Source organism: Sylvia atricapilla, chromosome 9 (assembly GCF_009819655.1).
Source record: "Sylvia atricapilla isolate bSylAtr1 chromosome 9, bSylAtr1.pri, whole genome shotgun sequence".
In the NCBI taxonomy this organism is placed as follows: Eukaryota; Metazoa; Chordata; class Aves; order Passeriformes; family Sylviidae; genus Sylvia; species Sylvia atricapilla.
In genome coordinates, this window is record NC_089148.1 from 19,379,404 (window position 1) to 19,398,780 (window position 19,377).

General features: G+C 36.9%; 1 protein-coding gene across 1 annotated transcript in view; it reads left to right on the forward strand.

Moving 5' to 3' along the window:
• The window catches only part of HS2ST1 (heparan sulfate 2-O-sulfotransferase 1), a 79,772-nt gene extending 62,953 nt beyond the window's left edge, over positions 1 to 16,819 (forward strand). The window contains exons 3-7 of the mRNA XM_066325166.1: positions 1,904 to 1,989; positions 5,468 to 5,606; positions 9,012 to 9,109; positions 10,172 to 10,329; positions 12,170 to 16,819. Coding sequence (XP_066181263.1) covers positions 1,904 to 1,989; positions 5,468 to 5,606; positions 9,012 to 9,109; positions 10,172 to 10,329; positions 12,170 to 12,396 — 708 coding nt within the window. The 3' untranslated portion in view covers positions 12,397 to 16,819. The remainder of the gene's footprint in view (positions 1 to 1,903; positions 1,990 to 5,467; positions 5,607 to 9,011; positions 9,110 to 10,171; positions 10,330 to 12,169) is intronic.
• Positions 16,820 to 19,377: the final 2,558 nt, after the last annotated feature.

Below are 19,377 nucleotides of genomic sequence, written 5' to 3' on the forward strand. Positions count from 1 at the left end.
TTTCTATAGCAGACAACAACACTGTAAGACAAACGCAATAAAGGATTTTTGTAACTGTTACTGAAACATCTATGGTTTGATGCCAGATGCTGGCATGGGAGTCTAAAAGAAAAACCTTGGATTTTGTACATAACATTACCTTATGTCTAGTCGTAGTCTATTAGAAACTGAAATCTAGATGATGTAAGATTTCAAAAAGCTCATTTATAGAAACTTCAACGTACACTTTATTATGTGGGCTGCACTGCACAGCCTAAACAATATAACTGGTTTATTTGCAGAGTGGTATCAACCAACCATGACATTCTGGGGTTTGTGGGTGAAGGAAGGAAAGGTGATTTATATTTTGTATTTAGGAAATATCTTTGCCAGGTAAAGAAATACTTACAGCTGAGGCTCTCCACTGAAAATATTGTGTCGTTAATCTTGGAAAGGTACAGCCAATGGAAGTGTGGTTTATTTCAGTAGCAGTAAAGGTTGTTCAACTGGAGTCAAAGTCCCATATGATCAGTTTCGTGCTATGGACAAAACTGGACAGAAAGCCAATGCAGTTTATGAAACACCATTGTGTAACACTGTGCAGTGCTTTTTCAGCTGGATTTGTCACCATTTTCATGTGCAATATATGCTTTAAATTTTGTAATGCCACAGACTGTGAAACTTGTACATTGAAAAAATTAATGTTACCTGTTATTAAAAAGTAATATAAATTTCTGTTATCTGAGAGTCCTAGAGCCAGTGTTTAAGGAAATAAGTACAGGTTACCAACCTCTTAAATCGAAGACCATGAGTTTTGCACAATTGAAGAAACAGCAGCAGGCGAGTCTCCCTCTTAAAATCTTCTACTGGTTATAATAAATAGTAAATATTATGCTTCAGGACATTCTCAGTTCACTTGTCCTTTTTTGTCTCTCGTCTCACCTCAGAATCTTTGTGGTTATCTGTTTCTCTGTGTAACAGAAAAGATATTGCAGATGTGCAGAGAACACTATCTTTTAATTCACAGCCTCAGAAATGGCATATCTTTGTCAGACAGCTCAGGCAGTACAAATTTATCATCCTCTTTTTATTATCCAATTCACTAGTTTTGAAATAACTTTCAGTTACGTGCTTTGATGTTAAAATATTCTGTTCATCTAGTAAAGCCAAGCTCTATCAGGATTTGCATGTCCCACTTAATTTGATCTGGTTTGGGGCATGTGTCTTATTTTGTCCTTTGAAATGTAAAGCTATTCCTATTTTTCTGAAGTTTGCCAATAACTGCTCTATCAGCCCTTATTCAAGGGCTACTTCATGCTTTAGCATGTAAGTTTCACTGAAATGTTAGGCTTAGGATGACTATTCAAAATAGCAAACGGTAGATCTGATTTACATTGCAGGATTTATAACATTTCTGGATTACCTTGTGCACTGCATTTTGGGATGGAGGAGCAAATGAACCATCAGATTCATTTCTTATGTCCCAGTAAAACAGGTCTAAGAACATGCTGTAAATCTGGTACGCTTTTATTTGAGGGTCTGAATACAGATCAGCCAATTCTATCAAATATTTACTTGCGTTTCTACTGAAAAATTCTGCGTTCTTTTCCAATTACAAATAAAATGGCCTGACAAAAATATAAATGTTTGTCTTGCTGATGTTTTTGTGGTAGCTTTCCTTGAACTGTCCTTCTGATTGCTGTATTCTGCTTTTATTTAGTTTCTGATCATTAAATTCTGGTTATCTAAAATCAGTCATCTGTATGCTGCAGAAAAGTCTATTTTAGGTGGCTCAACTTTTGTTATAATATTCGAAGCAGACTCTTTTTATCTAATGCATTATAAGATTAAAACCCAGGAAATACCGCGTATGGGGAAACGTAATGAGCCGCACAGAAACGCTTTTTGTCGCCCACTTTGACAGGTTCGGTTCGTGAAGAATGTGACTTCGTGGAAGGAGATGAAGCCCGGATTTTACCACGGCCATGTATCGTACCTGGACTTCGCCAAGTACGTTCCGCGGCGGGCTCGGGCTGCCGGCGCCCTCCAGCGCTCGGAGCGGGCAGCCGCAGTTCGCTCTGCCCCTCCCGCGGCGCTGGCCTTCGCCGAGTTCGCTTCTTCTCTTGCATGAGAAAATGTAGCCGACTCTCATTAAAAAAACAACCAACAACCTTTATTTACTGGGATTAGTATTCCTTGTCTAAATTACAAGCTTGTATTGATGAAAATCATGGCTTTTCTCTGAAACAGTGGCAGTTCTGCTTTAGGATTGGTTTCCCATTTGGGGAAATTTACATACCTGTTCTCAAAATGCTTCATATAAAGAAGCATATATAACACTACCTGCTTCCTAAGTTATGTAACTCTTCTCTACCTTAGCATCCCTTTACACTTTATTGAAATATGATAAGTTATATTTTGAAGTAGTTTTCTGGTCTATAATAGTTTGACTTGCTAGAAAAAGCATTAAAATACTTTTTTATGGAGTTAAATGCTGCTATTTCTAAAATTAAATCAAATAAAATATTGTAAAAATTCTCCCACTGACTTCAAAGGTTCAGAATCATATCTTTATTCCCACTTTCATATGTTTCTTTTCTTGTCTTATTTTTGCTTCTGGATCTAAAGCTGTGATCCTCAGTAGCTCAGTCTTATGAAACTTCCCCTTGAACTGACAAGTCAGTTTTGCTTAAGATGCTTACTAGGCAGTGCTTTATCTTTGCTCTTGGAGCATGTGGAAAATTATTTAAAATTGAAAGTGGAATTTTCAGATCTCATTGACTGCACAAATGATAGTAACCACTACTTTTACCTCTTGCTGATGGTCACTCCTCAGTGTTTTTATGTTTCTGTGCGTTAAAGTATTTTTTTAAATTCTTTTTTTGTATGTAATAATTTCTTTTGTTTAGTCATTTTAATTACCCATTCTGTCATGTACAGTGATTTTTAATTTGACTTTTTATTATAAAGAATGAGATGGGGAAGTGAGACCTGTGCAGATTCCCAGTACAGTACATTATTAGAAAACGCTAAAAGCTACAGTAGTAGCTGGAAACTACCAATGGCACCAAGTTCACAAAAAGTAACAGGCAAAAAAAGTTATTTACAAATCAGTCAATCAAATAAAATATATCAAAATTCATTAGATTCCTTTCTGCCTTTTTAAAATTAAAATGCTTCAACATTAATCAACACTTGAACTGAGTAATAGCTTTCTGGTGCAGCAAAGCTTAATGTTATTTTACACATTAGTTCGTAAAGCTGAAAGCATTTTCAGATACTGGAACTCATAAAACTAAAATATTTTACATCTAGAAAGCATCTAAGCAATTTCACAGGTTTCTTTCATCTGCATCTTCCCTCCGGGACTGTGTTATCCTTGTCTTTGTTGTTTGTTATCCTTTCACCTGAGTGATTTTTTTTTTCCCCACAACAGCTTGCTTTCTCATACTTTGGGTTTTCATTATTAAAATAATATCTTGAATACGCTGGTTGTGCTTGGCAAGGCCCACACCTTTAAGGCTGTGAGGTATGTTCTTGTAATGAACATTCTTGTAGTTAAGAAGTGTAAAATATTTCAGAAGAGTCAGTGCTTCCTTATACATTGACCACTGTCAAATATCAGAAGTATCTCTTAAAATATGCTGAAAGTTAAAGTACTGGATTTCATCAATAACTCACAGTATTGAGGACAGGTTATTGTAATCCATCCATGTAGAAATTTTGGTAATAAAAGTTTAGAATTTTTCCCTTTTCTTTTTATCTTTTAAAATTTCTTATCCAGTCGTATTCCCTATTTTCTCTGGTAAACAGTTGGGAAAAAAAGTTCTTTGATAATGCATTTGCCAGTTCATTATCATTATTAACAAAGTTACAGTAATAACTTAGGTTACTAGTAGTTTATGTTACTGTAACTGAAACTAGTTCTGCAAGCTCGTGTGCAAATGCAGGTGATTGTACATTCCAGCACAAGTATTTCTAAGGGTTGGGACATCTTCATTTAGGTGCTGCCCATTGGCTGAGTCTGCTGCTGTATGGAAATGGTTTGTTAGATCTTCCTCAGTATTTGCAGAAGTCTGTGGAAAGGGACACGTGCATGTCTTATGCACTTCAGTGGACCTTAAAGAGGGGGCAGTTCAAAGCCTGGGCTCTGCATCAGAATGGTTGAAGCGTTCACACCCTCTACTCTGCAGACTCTGAGAAGTCCGAGCTGGCATGCAGACAGATGTCAGCAATTCTGCCTTTGAGTGCTCCAGTCTGACTCATTGGTACTCTACTGGCAGCACTGGAGAATCAATTGCTCTTTCTGTAGCCTTTAACAATTTCTGTCTGTAGTGCTGGATTTTGGCAAAAGCAATGCCTGTTAATTGTTTTTTTCCCAAACTTCCTCCTTTCTGCTGCTTTTGCTACGCTTCTGTTCTTCAGCTTTTCAACTTAACATTCCTCATATGCACAGTATCTGGTAGTAAAATTTGCCCCTTTAAAAATCGTGGTACTGCATCTTTAAAACTATGGGTGCTCTGTTTGAGCCAAGCTAGGAGGCATGAATGGCCCTCTTTCGATGCAGAACGCTTTCCCAGTTTGCATAGGAACAGAAGAGAACTTTTTTTTCCAGCTTCTGGCTTTACTTGAGGGCACTTGACACACTTACAATATCCATTGTAATATAAACTTTCTAATATTTGGATACCATAATTATTTGCCACAGCCTGTCTCAAATGAAAAAGAAAATAAAACCGAGAAATGTATTGTAAAAGCTGACTTGAACATAAATCACTGAAAGGTAACATTTGCACAAAACAGTTTGGTGGTTTAAATTTTTTTCTCCTGTTTTGTATGAGCTAGCTACCTCATTTCATCAGGCTTCTGTTTGTACTGGAGTACATCAAAATTAGCTTAGAGTAAATGTCTAAGGAAAAATTTAATATCTTTAGATAGAGAAGTTAATGTGGTTACAGATACTATCTTATATTTAATAAGCATAGTTGTATGCATTCAGTGCAGGCAATGGATGGGCTTTAAGCTCTGTCTTCCTGCTGTTAATGTCTCTGGCAACTGGACACTTGCCAGGAAACTACTCATAGCATTGCAAAGCCCAGTTCACAAGGGCAGGAACTCGGTATGAAACTTACTTATGCTTACTATGAACACGTATGTGACTGCAAAACTAGTTAAGGCATTTGTACAGTCAGGATGGTTGTGTAGACATTTTTATTTATCTCTTTGTGTGACAATATGCCTGTTTTGTTTGTTTCTTTAATAATAAACCCTTAAAATCATAATCTTAGGCGGACTGAAACTGAACTTACTTTCCCATCCATGTAATGCACTGGATATGAAGATAAAAAGAAGTGATCATTAAACTTCCTCTCAGTATCATGTATTCTGTGTATAGATTTCAATTGTAGCTATAAAGACAGGCTTTTACATATTAGATGAGAAGCTTTGATTTGTCCTTTGAAAGATGTTTTTTCCTCTTTTACTTTAGATTTGGTGTTAAAAAGAAACCAATTTACATAAATGTCATAAGAGATCCTATAGAACGCCTAGTTTCTTATTATTACTTTCTGCGCTTTGGAGATGATTACAGACCAGGGCTACGGAGGCGAAAACAGGGAGATAAAAAGGTAAAGTACACCAAATAATATATGCTGAACTTACTAAAATTGGTGTGAAAACAATTTTAACAATGCCTTGATAAAAGCCAAATCATTCTTTTATCAGCCTTGGTGGTAATGGTGGCTTTGTAAGTTATATTCTCCATTTCCAGTCCATACTGGAGCAGAGCATGACATTAGTAGGTTCTTTGTCCCCTTATAAATTCACTGCATGTTGCAATTTGTTTAAAAAATTAAATAAGATCTTTTTTTAAATTGTTACTAGGTATCCTGAATTATAATTACCAAAGTAGGCTTGTCCTATGTAAGAAGACTACATCTCTTCTTGTTGAAGACTGAGACACATTTTTTTCAGCAAAACCTGTAGAACTGCTGATGCTTTGGCTTTGTTGTTTATTTTCATAAAATTAACAAGCCAATTTATTCTATTTCTTTTAAATGTAAACATTGCAATGTCTTTTTGGAAACTGTGGAGTCTGATACATAAATTTCTGTACTTCCTTTGTGTCTTGGGGGGCTGTAGACAAGTTCAGGTTAGCACATTTAAACATTGTCTGCTAATAATACAGTTTCAGGTTGGCAACATCATTCAGGCTCCATAATGGATTTGTTCCAGAAAGAATCTATACATCCACTGTCGTGGTTTGCAGTAGGATGTTTTTTGGCCATGTTGGTTTGGATTTTTCTTCTATTGGGAAGAAAAGCAGGGTATTAAATATATGAGTATGGTTTACAAAATTGTAGCTAGAACAGTGTGGAATCCTATAAAGTGTAATGAATTTTTGTACTTTACAGAGCCAAACACTTTATACAGTGTTGACAATCTAGTGTAGTGCTGTGTGGGTACCAAGTCAATAAGAGAGGTATTAATAAGGTACCAAGAGACACTGAAAAAATAAGCAAAAGTCACACTAAATAGAGCTTAGTCTATAAACACCATAACAACTAATAAATGTGAGTAATCATTTTGTGTGCTTCCCCCATCCAAATAGTGTTTTTTAAATATTGGGAGCAAAACATTCCTCTTTTCTTTCCAGTTGGGAACTAACTGCTGCTCTGTTATTTAGGGTTTAGCGCCATCTTCAGCTACTGCATTTCAGTTTCTCCAGGTGTCCTGCAGCACACAGCATAGGAAGAGGAAAGCTTCAAGAATAAATGGAATTTAAGCATAAAACTTTTGTTTATAGAACTGGCTAAACATATGAACAGGTGATGTGATATGATATCACAAAGACATTTTTAAGAAGAGAGATAGGATCTCATCTTTTGTAGCCTGTCTTCCTCTTTCCTGCTGGAAATCAGTCACTCAGAAAACTGAACATGCTGCCACGTGTGAGCTGTTCTAGGATATAAAACTTACTAAAAAGAGTGAAATTTAACAGTGTATATTTTAATTTTGAGTTATAATCCAAACAGCCTGGTTGGGTAGTCACTGGGAAGCATGCCAAAAATACGTAGTGTTGCTGCTTGGTATACTGCACTGTAAGCTTTGATTTGCTAGGGAAAAGGTCAGATGCATTCCTGTTTATACCGCTTGCAGTGTATTGCATTATTAATTATATGTTTTTCTATTGAAGATGCTTTTTTGCATTTTGTCACTATGATACCACTTTATTTAGGTCTGAGAGACTTAGTTGTTGTTCTACAGATTTAACATGTTCTGTAATCATTTCAAGTTCATTTGAAGTGAAATTGATTTACTCTATCAAACTTCTGCCTTCTTTCATTTAAATCAGGTAGTACTGTTTTTCCTAAGTGTCCCTGGGGAACTGTCCATGTATAGATGATGTAAGTTTTGCATACATTAGTTATAAAATTCAGTAAGGTCACAAGTGGATCGGGCCAATTGCAGTGTCTTTATTCTAGTACGTGTTACAGTAGATTCATGAAATGAAACGTAGGGAAGGTCAGAAACTACTTCTGTTGGAAGTCAATTGTTCCTTTATTAGTGAAAAGGAATCTCAACATACTTTATAGTCTTGTCCTTTCCTAGTCTGTTCCACGGCATTTACATAGAATAATTCTTAACTAGGTTGTTTTCTGTATCCCTGTGCTTCCAGTCACAGGTAGCTTGGCTCCAAATGCAGAGTCTATAGAGACAAGGGTTTCTCATAATAAAATCTCTGGATGGAGCAGCCAAGGTAGGTGCATAAGAGGAAGTGTGGAAGGAAGTCTGTCCTATTTCAGCTTACTTAGAAAATGGCTTGCTTCCTTTTGCTTATTAACTGTAAAATTACCTGCATGTATAAGCAAAGAACTCTTTCTTTGCACAGATGCCAGTTCATTTTTAGTGTAAACATTCATAATTTAGGAGGTGCATTTAACAATAATAGATCAGTACAGAATTTCCCTAGAGAATTAGGCTAGAGAAAGCATACCAAAGTCTTGTTTTCCTGCGTAAGCTGCATTTTTATCTATGGTGTGCAACATGTACAAGCTGTTCTAAACTCAGAGTTCACTGTGAACCAAGGCACCACAGTTTTCTCCCTGCTTTGGCATAGTATCAATAATTTTTTCAGATTATCTCATAAACTTCACCTCAGAATAGAAGCATATTGTCCTTGTTCTTAACCCCAAATAATTACACAAGTATGTTTTTACATAGTTGCTTTGAACAGAAACTTGCAATTATACTGAAGAAGCAGTCTAAAAAGTTGTCTATGAGATCTGTTTTGTTTTTAATGTATCCTAAACAGAGGCCTTATGTCTTGATTAGAAATATTATAAATATTTCCTTTATGGTGACCCAGTAAAGCATTTACAATTTCCTTCCAGTGCTAATGGAGTTCCTGTTGTAACTGTGTTACTGCAGCTGAAACTCTGTTACTACAGCCCTGTGTCCACATAGAGAGCGATATTGTATTGAATAATCTGTTATGCCATGAACAACTTCTTTTCAGTTCTTCTGGTTGCCAAAACAAAATTAGCCTCTGAAATGGCAGTTATTTGTCACAGTTATAATGTAATAGAACCATGTTTAATCTAAAACACAAAATGCACAATGTTCCGTGTTATAAAGATCTAGCTGTTGCAAGATCACACAATTCCTGATGGCATTTGATGCTGTGTCTTAAGGGATTTCTTTTATAGGGAAGACAATTATACCAATATTTATTGACTATTTTTGCTAGTTTTGACAGATAGCCTTTGCTGAAGTTATAGCAAAGCTATATCAATGTATCAGGTAAGATGAATTGTTCATAAGCTGGAACCATAAAAGACTGTCCAAGTACTATTTAATCAAGACAATAGATCATACTAATAACACTGTGTAGCAAGGCTTGAAAATTCTTTTTTCCTAGAACATCGTAGATGTGTTTTTCTGTCCCCACTACATTTAGCAACTAACCAGTTTGAGATGTTTGATACATATATGAGATTTTAAAGTTCAGCTCTGTTTTGTCTTTGTTCTAGACCTTTGATGAATGCGTGGCAGCTGGAGGTTCCGACTGTGCTCCAGAGAAACTTTGGCTTCAAATTCCATTCTTCTGTGGCCACAGCTCAGAATGCTGGTAGGGAGACAAATGTAGCTTGTCTGTCAAGTACATCAGTGCTGAAATCTCAACTTTAACAAATTTCAATAAGTAATCCAATTGGTAAAAGCATGAGGGACTGGGCAGAGTGAGGCAGTGGATACTTGAGTAATGTGTTTTCTGTTGAAGATGGATTTACTGAAACAGTTTTGCAATTCTTTAAACTAGCAGTTTGTTCCAATACTGTATCAGCAGTGCTATGAGGGAAAACATACGTTTTCAATTTTAAAAATAATTTTTGCAAATCTAGAGTCTTGACATTTTTCTCTTATGTCAGACTACAGTATCCTTCTTTTGGAATGGAGATATTTTAGTTTAAGCTCCCAGAGTTCCTGGGGAATACATAATAATTTAGATCAGGATAAATTTATCTTTTTAAACCTTCACCAGATATCCAGTAGTCAATGCTACTTAGCAGAAACTGGAACCAAAGCAATAGTGTCCATCTGTCAATGCAACATATTTAATAATAATGCCAAAGATTTAAAAAACTTCTTAGCAAAAAACCTCCCCAAAAACCCCATAGATTATTTGAAAGTTTGTGAGTGATATGAAGGGCAGTTATTTGTCAAAGGTATTGTTCACTCAAACACAAGGACAGTAAATGGCTACTTGGGAGCTCCTCTTTCAGTGCCTCTTGTTCGGACCTATCTGCTCTTGGGCCATATAGAGAAGCAGAGAAAGAAGGTGCAAAAGGTAAGGTGTGTTCTTGCCAGATTTCTGGTATCTAATGTAAAAGTGGAGACAAAGTATTAATATTGAGACAATGTAAATCCTAAAAAAATTGCTTGAATTAGAGGCATTAAGCATACACACACCAGGTATTTTTTTTGAGACTCTTTTATAAGTAGAGGAATCACATTTTTAGGTAAGAACACAGATGAGAGAAACTGGAAAGAGAAATGAAGTTAGGAATGGTTATAACTTGGAATAAGTCTTGCCTTTCCTATACAAATGTCCTGTTGTGAAGTAATCTCCATCTAGGGACCAAGGCTGTTGGCTGACATCAGTACTTGCTATAATTGTTCTCTGTCATTTTAGGAATGTGGGAAGCAGATGGGCTTTGGAGCAAGCCAAATACAATCTGATTAATGAATACTTCCTAGTGGGAGTTACTGAAGAGCTTGAAGACTTTATCATGTTACTGGAGGCAGCTTTGCCCCGGTTCTTCAGGGGTGCCACAGAACTGTACCGGACAGGTATTTAAATAGTGATTTCCTTGGATTTTTCATTCACTTACTGCCTTTTTTTTGTGTGAATTCTTTAGATCTAGATGAAGAGTTTTGAGTCTCTGCCAGGTTTGTCTCTCAGCTGGATGATGCTCTTATAGAGGAAACAAGCTTCTTTTCAAAGATTCTCAGTTCCCTTCCCTTCCCTTCCCTTCCCTTCCCTTCCCTTCCCTTCCCTTCCCTTCCCTTCCCTTCCCTTCCCTTCCCTTCCCTTCCCTTCCCTTCCCTTCCCTTCCCTTCCCTTCCCTTCCCTTCCCTTCCCTTCCCTTCCCTTCCCTTCCCTTCCCTTCCCTTCCCTTCCCTTCCCTTCCCTTCCCTTCCCTTCCCTCCCCTCCCCTTCCCTCCCCTTCCCTCCCCTTCCCTCCCCTTCCCTCCCCTTCCCTCCCCTTCCCTCCCCTTCCCTCCCCTTCCCTCCCCTTCCCTCCCCTTCCCTCCCCTTCCCTCCCCTTCCCTCCCCTTCCCTCCCCTTCCCTCCCCTTCCCTCCCCTTCCCTCCCCTTCCCTCCCCTTCCCTCCCCTTCCCTCCCCTTCCCTCCCCTTCCCTCCCCTTTCCCCTTCCCATCTCTTTTCTTTCTCACTCTCTCTCTTTGGGGGTAGTGCTAGTCCAAGTATCCTTCTTGTAAATATTTAAGGCTGAGGTGTGTAGGTATACTGCATGTAACATTGTGATATGTTTGTAACAGAATGTTTTTTGAAGGTTTTGCAGTGGCTTCAGTTTTGTAAAGGGGCTGATGCGGCACATTTCCATTTCCTCAGAAGCCCTGCTGGAATTAACTGTGCTCAATGCAGCCTGGCTGGCTGAGCAATAAAGCCTGAGGGATGCAGAGACACAAGTAGATGTTTATCTTCCTGGGCTCCTAACTACAACAAGTAGCTCAGTTTCTAGAAGCTGGCCATGCAATTTAAGATGGAGAAAAGATCTATCTTAGCAGGGTGTCTATCTGCAAACTGAGGGAGAAAAGGATCTGATGTACAGAGCCTAGATATGTAGTATTAACAAGTTAATTACAAAGCAACAGCACTCCATGGGGAAAATCTGGTCATCATTTTGGTCATCTTTGTCTCAGAAATTCTGTGCAACAGGGGTGTGCCTTATATATAATTTATGATAAGACTATAGTAACCTATTTTGATGGGAGAATAATGGTTCAAATGCTATTAGTAGAGATTGTATTTTGATTAGAAATAGACAATTAAAATCACATGAAAATGAGATTTTTTTTTTCTCTTCTATGGAGAGCTACAGAGAGCTATACCAGAATAGGGGGGGTTTTGGTAGTCTGTGTTGGACATGACCTTCCCTTGAGGTATTTAAAAGATGTGTAGGTGTGGCACTCGGGGATGTGGCTGACTGGGGCTTAGGACTTGGAGTGGTTGGACTTGATGACCTTAAATGTCATTTCCAACCTAAATGTTTCTATGATTCTATGAAAGAAATCTCAGCTGCAGTTTCTAAAATTCTTAACATTTGATACCAGATAACCATCTAAATAATTTTGAAAGACCAGCTTTGCTCCAGGTAGATTATATAGAGTAATCTTATTCCTTAAATGATGTTCATTCCCTGGGTTTATTAGAGCAAGCAGGAAGAATTGAAAGAATGGTTACAAAATTCATAAACATTTGGTGAGAAGGGCTGCAGTTTTCCAACTCTGCATGTTGTGTTAATAAATTTTGGATTAAAGCCTGCTCCTTCTAATGCAGTTTCTCAACACACTGAGAGTATAAAAACTCTAAATAACAAAGGGTTTTAAACATTTTTTGAGTACATGAACTTGCAAGTGAAGTTATTGCTTTCATTTTGCATTTAGGAAAGAAGTCACATCTTAGGAAAACAACTGAGAAAAAACTCCCCACAAAAGAAACTATTGCCAAGCTACAGCAGTCTGAAATCTGGAAAATGGAGAACGAGTTCTATGAATTTGCACTGGAGCAATTTCAGTTTGTCAGAGCACATGCAGTTCGGGAAAAAGATGGAGAATTGTATATTCTGGCTCAAAACTTTTTCTATGAAAAGATTTACCCTAAATCAAACTAAGAATGCTATACTGTTAGATTTATGAACCTAAATCTTCGGTCGCATCTTCATCTTAGTTCTCAGCCATGGAAACTAGATTGCTTGTAGATCTCCAAGACATTTCTTTGTACGAGAAAAGTGGGTTGTGGATCCCCTCCAGGGCTTTGGATATAGCTGTGTTGGTAATTCAGAAGCAAAAGCTTCATTTCTTTTATCAAACTAATACTTTCAGTGGGAGTCAATATCCTTAACCTGAAGAAATCTACACTGTAATTCAGAGCAATTAATACACGGCAGTTCTATTTGAAAATATAAACAATCAAAAAACCACTTCTGTTGATGCTCTTTTTAATTTTCAGAGCAGTTTATTTTCATTTATACTTCTGTGAAGAGGAAATCATTTTCCCCAGCTTTCAACATGGAAATTTTGGTTGTATACAGTATGAGTAGTCCTAATAACTGGTTGACTTCTGTGCTTTGTTTTTGTGAATCATGTCACATGATATTAATTGGGATGGTTAATCATGTTCTGCTGAGAAATGCTGCTGCTGATGGAATTGCCCATATTTATATATGTGGTTTTATTAAAAAATTATAACTACTCATTGTGTTAAAATGTCATTTTCACATTAATACTGTAAAAAGTTAAAGAATCAGAGCAGTGGGGTTTTTATTTTTGTTGTTTGTTTTTTTTTTAATCACTACCACCACTGACTGATGCTGGGAAAGCTACAAAGAAATTTGGTATTGTCTGCAGTTCTAGTTGATCCTTACACAGTGGTATAAAAATTGTAAATTCAGTAAGTTTCTCCATGGATTCTTTGTAATAATTGTAAACTGAGATATTGGTGAATCCATATTATGACTCTATTAGTGAGCTGTGGTATGGCTAGGGTTTTCCTACTACTTCAATACTTTTATCTGTAGAATATTTTTACTGAGGTGCTTTATAATGTGTTTTAAAGCATTGCATTTACAAAAGGAGTAAAATGCTGTAAATACTGCTTATTTTATGTATTTGGACCAAAAGGTTTAAAGTAACTAGTTTAAAGTGCGTTTTTTTTCACTGATTCTGTTATGTGTGAAGTGAAAAACATCACATTTACTTCCTGGTTGAGTTAACCGTTGGACACTGCTGAAACGCACTTCAGTGACCTCTCTGACTTCAATACCAGAATGTTTTCTGTTTTACAGAAATGTAGTCTTCATCCTTTTATTAGGGTAAGAGAACAAGAAGAACAATGTTGTGTGCAGTCTGGTTGGGAAAGATGCAGTGAACTTGATTGACATAATTGTATTTCTATAACTGCCTTATGTGACTGTTGTAAATTTGTGCGTTGCCGTTATTAACAACGTGAAACACCTGGCAGATGAAGTAAATTGAAATTTGAGAACAGATGTTTGGGGCCACTGCATTATAGCAAATGGCCATGGAGCACTGGAAGAATTTTTCCTTCTTAAATTTTTCCTTTTCTTAAAGATACGAGTATTTACACAGCTTCCACCTGCCTTTTCTTAAAAGTGCTTTTCACAGGATTTGATTGGGAAGGCACTGAGGAGACAAAGAAAAGAGTGGTGGGAAAGGTTTAAATTCCTAAGATATGATGCTGAAGGTTTAGTTTAAAATTACTGAGTGGAGTTTCTTTAACCAGCTTGTCCTTGTAATGAAAACAAAGGAAATGGAAAATGGTCTGTGAACTGGATGTCTGCAGCCAAAAGCAACAGTCCAATTACAGAGAGGATAACAAGAGACTATCAAGCACATCTTGCAGTTTCTTTGTTTTCTTATATTTTTCCCTTCTGATTTTAAAAATAGATCTTTGTTCTTCCCAAATAATCAGGGAAGTTCCTTCTCATAAGTTACCATTTATATAGCATGAACCATGCATAAGACTTCCTGTTCTAGTTCTTGTCTGTTGACATCAGTAATAATGCCTACATGTTTGGAAATAGGATGTGTTAGGTCACACATGATGACACGTTTCCTAGCTAATGAAAGGAACTGAGGAGTCATACACAAAAAGTAGTTAATAGAGATCTAAAACTTTTCATTGAAAAGCAGTCACTTTTTTTTAAAAAGTAAAATAAATATTTATAATCCCAGGAAAGATTTCCACTCGGTGATAGTTCTATCTTAGATTTTTTTTTTTACTATGTTGCTCTCCATCAGAGAGAAGATCAGTTTACCTTCTTGAATCTCCTATGGAATTTTCAGCAGAGCACCTCTAAGAGAGCTGAAGAGCTTGCTAAATGAAAATGCAAATATTCATCTAAGTAATGAAATAGGTATGTAGACAAATGCTTCTCTATTGACAAGAAAACAATAGGCAAAACTTCTACTGATTCAGTAGGGTCTACAGAAACTTCTACTCCGTAAGCAGTTTTGAAAGTTATGTTTCTTTTTTTTCCTTCCAGGATTTAGAGTTTCTTAATTATGAGTCTCCAATAACAAAACCAATAGAACAAAGCAAATTTTTTTTTTACTTTTAAAAGAGCAGTATATTTTTCATAGTTCATGTAAGATAACACATTTTATTTAATCAGATATCACTTCCTGTTCTTTGCTGTGAACTGTCAGGTTGAGACAAACAAGAATTGTAGGACTATTTTCTAGAAATACTAGCAACAATTGGAGCAGTACTCATTCTGGATGTACTCAGATAATGTGATCATCTGTAGAAAACAGGAGGAACCAAGACTGTCTACTTTTATATCTAGTGTAACCATTAAAGACAACTGTGAACTTTGAATAATTCGAATTTAGAACTATCAACTTGGATTTCCTAAAAGACAGTTTAGGAAAAGCAGCTTTACAGATTTTTAATAACCTGTTCTATTCATCTTCTGTTTGGAAACAGAAACAATCCAAGTTGTTGCCATTAAAAATATTTTACAGGATATGAATATGATTTATCTCATGCAATTTCCCTCAATGACTCAGAGAGGAAAGCAGCAATATGTGAATTTTTGGTTTTGCAGGTTGTATGATCAGTAAACTACTATGCAGCCTCCTGAACACAGATCTGATAACTGAAGTCACTGTACTCTCTGTAGAGGAGTGAGATTGGCTTTTTGCAGGGCTGAGTTCATTTGAAAGGTGCTGAATTGTTCATATATCTACATATAGTTGAGAGTAGATTTTGTTACACTGCTCATACTTTGTATACAAAAGTACTGCCCGGATTTGTGCAAAACTCTAGCCCAGTTGAAACTCTGGGTATCAGCAGGAGGCATGAGATTCTGCTGTGCTGGCGACTACACAGCTGTACCCACAGCATGCCTGGGGCACTTGTGATGCTCTGGGCAGTGCTGGTGGGAATCAACAGTGGTTTTAGCTCCTTCCCTTAATAATTCTGCAGCCATGCAACAAGAATTTCACTGTTATTTAGTTAGTGCATCTGTAAGCGGACCCAAAGCTAAGGTGCACAATGTCATCTGCGCAACATTCCTGCTTATTCTGGGTGGATTTTCTAGCAGTCACTCTTTTATTGGTATGCTGATCATGGCTTTATTTTCAAACACACATTAAAGTTTGTAGCTATACAATGTAGGAGATGGAGAACCAGCCCATCCTGGTAATTTGAAATGCCTTTTTTTGTGTATTTAGTTTTTCTGAAGATACCTAGCTATTTTTACATTACAGGAATAAACTTCTGCTTATTGATGATCTCAGAGTAATTCTATCTTATATTGGGAAAAATTCAGTTATTTTCTTTTACACTTCTGTTAAAATTTTCCATTAAGCTTATGTGGTGTTGCTAAAGGTGTATGTGACAAAAAGGTGTGTGGTTGGTACTGTCTGAACTGTGCTGCTTAAGCAGTCAATGGAAAAGCCTGATTCAAGTGCACTGCCAATCTAGCTCTTCAAAATTAGAGCCTATTTTATGACTACTAAAGATTAAACTTAAAGAAAGTTTAAGGCTGCTTAGTTGGATGGATGCTTCCTTTACTGTAAGACTATGCAACTGTGTAACATTTGCAGCAGTATTTATAGAAGGAGCCTCTCTTCCTGAGACTTTTCTGGAGCATAATTATAAATGTTTGTACACTTGTACTGTCTGATACTTACATCAGCAGCTTTCCATAGCTTCTGCAAAAGAGACAGGTTTGTGAGCATTTCTAAAGCAGTACTGAATGTAATTTTGAAAAACATGGATTGTGCTTCACAATCTTTTTCTTTTTAAACACACACACACAGAGCTAAATAGTGCCTTTTTTCCCCACAATCCATGTTGAAGATACTTGCTCCCACTCACCCTCCGTAAATTGATTCATTTGTGCAATACTGTTCCAACTTGAAACAATTTTGTCACGGCTGTTTGAGAAATTATCTCCATTTTTCCTCACTGTGCTGCCAGCTTTCTGTTGTTTTAAGTGTTTCAGTTGATTACCTAATGCAAATGCTACAAAATAAAACACCCATTGGGAAGGGGAAAGAAAAGAAGTCTGGTGTCCTGTCTTAATATTTGCATGCCACATTCACATTGAATGCTTTTTTTCTGGAGCATGTTGTCATTGTGCACTTTGTTGGCAGCTATTGTGATTTTGGAGGGGAGAGACAAGCTGGAGTGTAGCTCATCTGTAATAATTTCATACAGCTAAACCCAAATATGTTTAGAGGCCCTTAGAACTTGCATGGGCTTTGTGACCAGATATGTTTTAACTTTGCAGGGGGTATACATTGTGCTGAAGGTGTTAATGAAAATTTCTTAATATTAAAGCCAAGATCTGTAAGAACAGGAAACTGGCATTAAAACAGTGGATTGATACCTTTATGCTTTCCTGCCTGAGGAAAAAAATGACCAAAAAATTGCCATGGTATGGGAACACCCTCCATTACTGCAGTGATGAGAGTGGTGTAAGAACTTGAGTGGACTAGAAATGTCATTTGCATTAGTAAACAAGGACGTAGAACAAGAAAATACAGTGAGCATGAGTATGCTGCTGTTTAGGATTTCTGAGGCATTCTATAACCACTGCCCTATAAACATCCCTGGCTGTGTGCTATGGAGCTGAACATCATCTCTTATCAGCCTTGACGATTAAGAACCATCATGCAATTACTTAGCAACTTTCACTTGAGGATTTTGATGGCTTTTAAATCTCCCTTTTGTTGCAAATAGACTTCCTTGCTCCTGTGAATGAAAGTGATAGGTGTAATTGTGCACAGGATACAAAGTCTCTGCTTTTATCAGCCAGGGGAAGTGGAGGGAAAAATGCCTATATTGAGGACTTCCGAAGGTCACTGTACCTGTCTGAAATGATGTAGTAAATAGAATGACAGCCCAAAAAAGTTGCAATACAACGAAATGCTTTATTTAAAATGACGGTAGGTCCTCCTCTGAAAGACAGAATGACTGGTCTATGTGGTAGGTATTGGTTGAATCATTTTTTAACTGATGCTGCCATTTGCCCATGTAATTAATCTCAGCAGTTGGAATTCATGAGAGGGGAGCAAGAGAAGGGAAAGGTGGTTTTTGTTCCAACCAGGGTTTTTTTTTTTCAGATCCTGTATTTTCATTTTATTTATTGTTTGCATCTTGCAATTGATTTCAGTATAATTTCCTTACTTTTTAATAAAATAAAAGAAGTTGCTAGTGAATGTCAAAGCAATACCCAGATGTTTTCTTCAAGCACAAGTCCCCTGCTATGACCTCCTCCCCCAGCTTCATTACCACATAACACAGATGTGGTAACTTTCAATAAGAGCTAATTTAAAGGACTAATAATACTCTTTATTAAAAAAAAAAAAAACTCTACAAAGAACACCTGTGCCCTAAAAATGAAGGCTTTGAGACCTTTCACCTTGTCATAATAACCAACTGCATCCTCATAAAAATGGAAAATACTGTGATAAACATTCTCTGCCCATTTTCTGCACACTTACAAAGCTGATCCTGAATCCATTCTCACATTTGCTGCACACAGACATTAAGCTTTTGTAATAAATATGACTGTCAAAATAATTACACAGAGAATAATCTTCCTATTGAAAAAAATTAAAATTTGGGAACAAAATAGGTTAAAATGGTGATTCATGGGAATTGTGGTTATAGTTCAAGTATACAGGTATTGCATTCCTGTGGTGTGTTAAGAGATTATTCACTAATGTGATGTATACATGCATGTGTTATTTCAAACAGTTTCAGTATTAGTAGTGAACAACCTTGTTCTGTTTTGAAAGAGAAACATACCTATTTTGCTATGATAATTTGAATGCTCTAACTCCACCATAACTCTCAGTTGCAGAGATTGCTGGGAAATATTATAAACTGTCTCTTTACCAAAAAAAGAAAAAAGCTAGTGTAGAGAATAATTGCCTGGAGGGCCAAAAGGCAGTATTACAGTCCTGACAATTATTGATTGCTGTTTTTAGCACAGAATAGAATTTGGAATCCTAATCTCCTTTATTTAGAATTTAATAACTTTAAAAATGTTGTATGACTTGGAGAATTGGCAAGAGGAGAAGGAATGCTAGAGACTTGTGCAGTTACAGGCTGGCTTTGCCAAGACTGCCTCACAGCAGTGTGTAACAATGGGTGTAAATACAGGCAAACATCATGTAAAGCAGTCGATATGGAAGGAGGGATGTATTCATATCTGTGAAGATAGTCTGTAAAGAACAGAGGAAAGTACAGGCAGAAATAGAAACCATATATATTGCAGTAATTGCTTAAATTAACAGCTGTGATGGCTATCTCTCGCCTAATTATCTGCTTTGGATCTTCAGTGCCTTGTCCTGACTGAATTAATGGACTCAAGGCTGCAGCCATCAAGGCTGCTGCTATTACAGGCAAGGTCTGTACTCCACCAAATGAAAAGTCTCCTGTTTATAACCCAGACCAAATACCTACTTCCCACACTTTGCTCCAGTACTACTTACAGCTAAGCTATAGATCTGGAAAAGCAAGTTACATTGACTGGGAGGCTTGTGTGCTCTGCATTTGAGGTCTTTGCTTCTTGAAGATAAAATAATGATTGCATGGTAGAAGTCAAATTCAT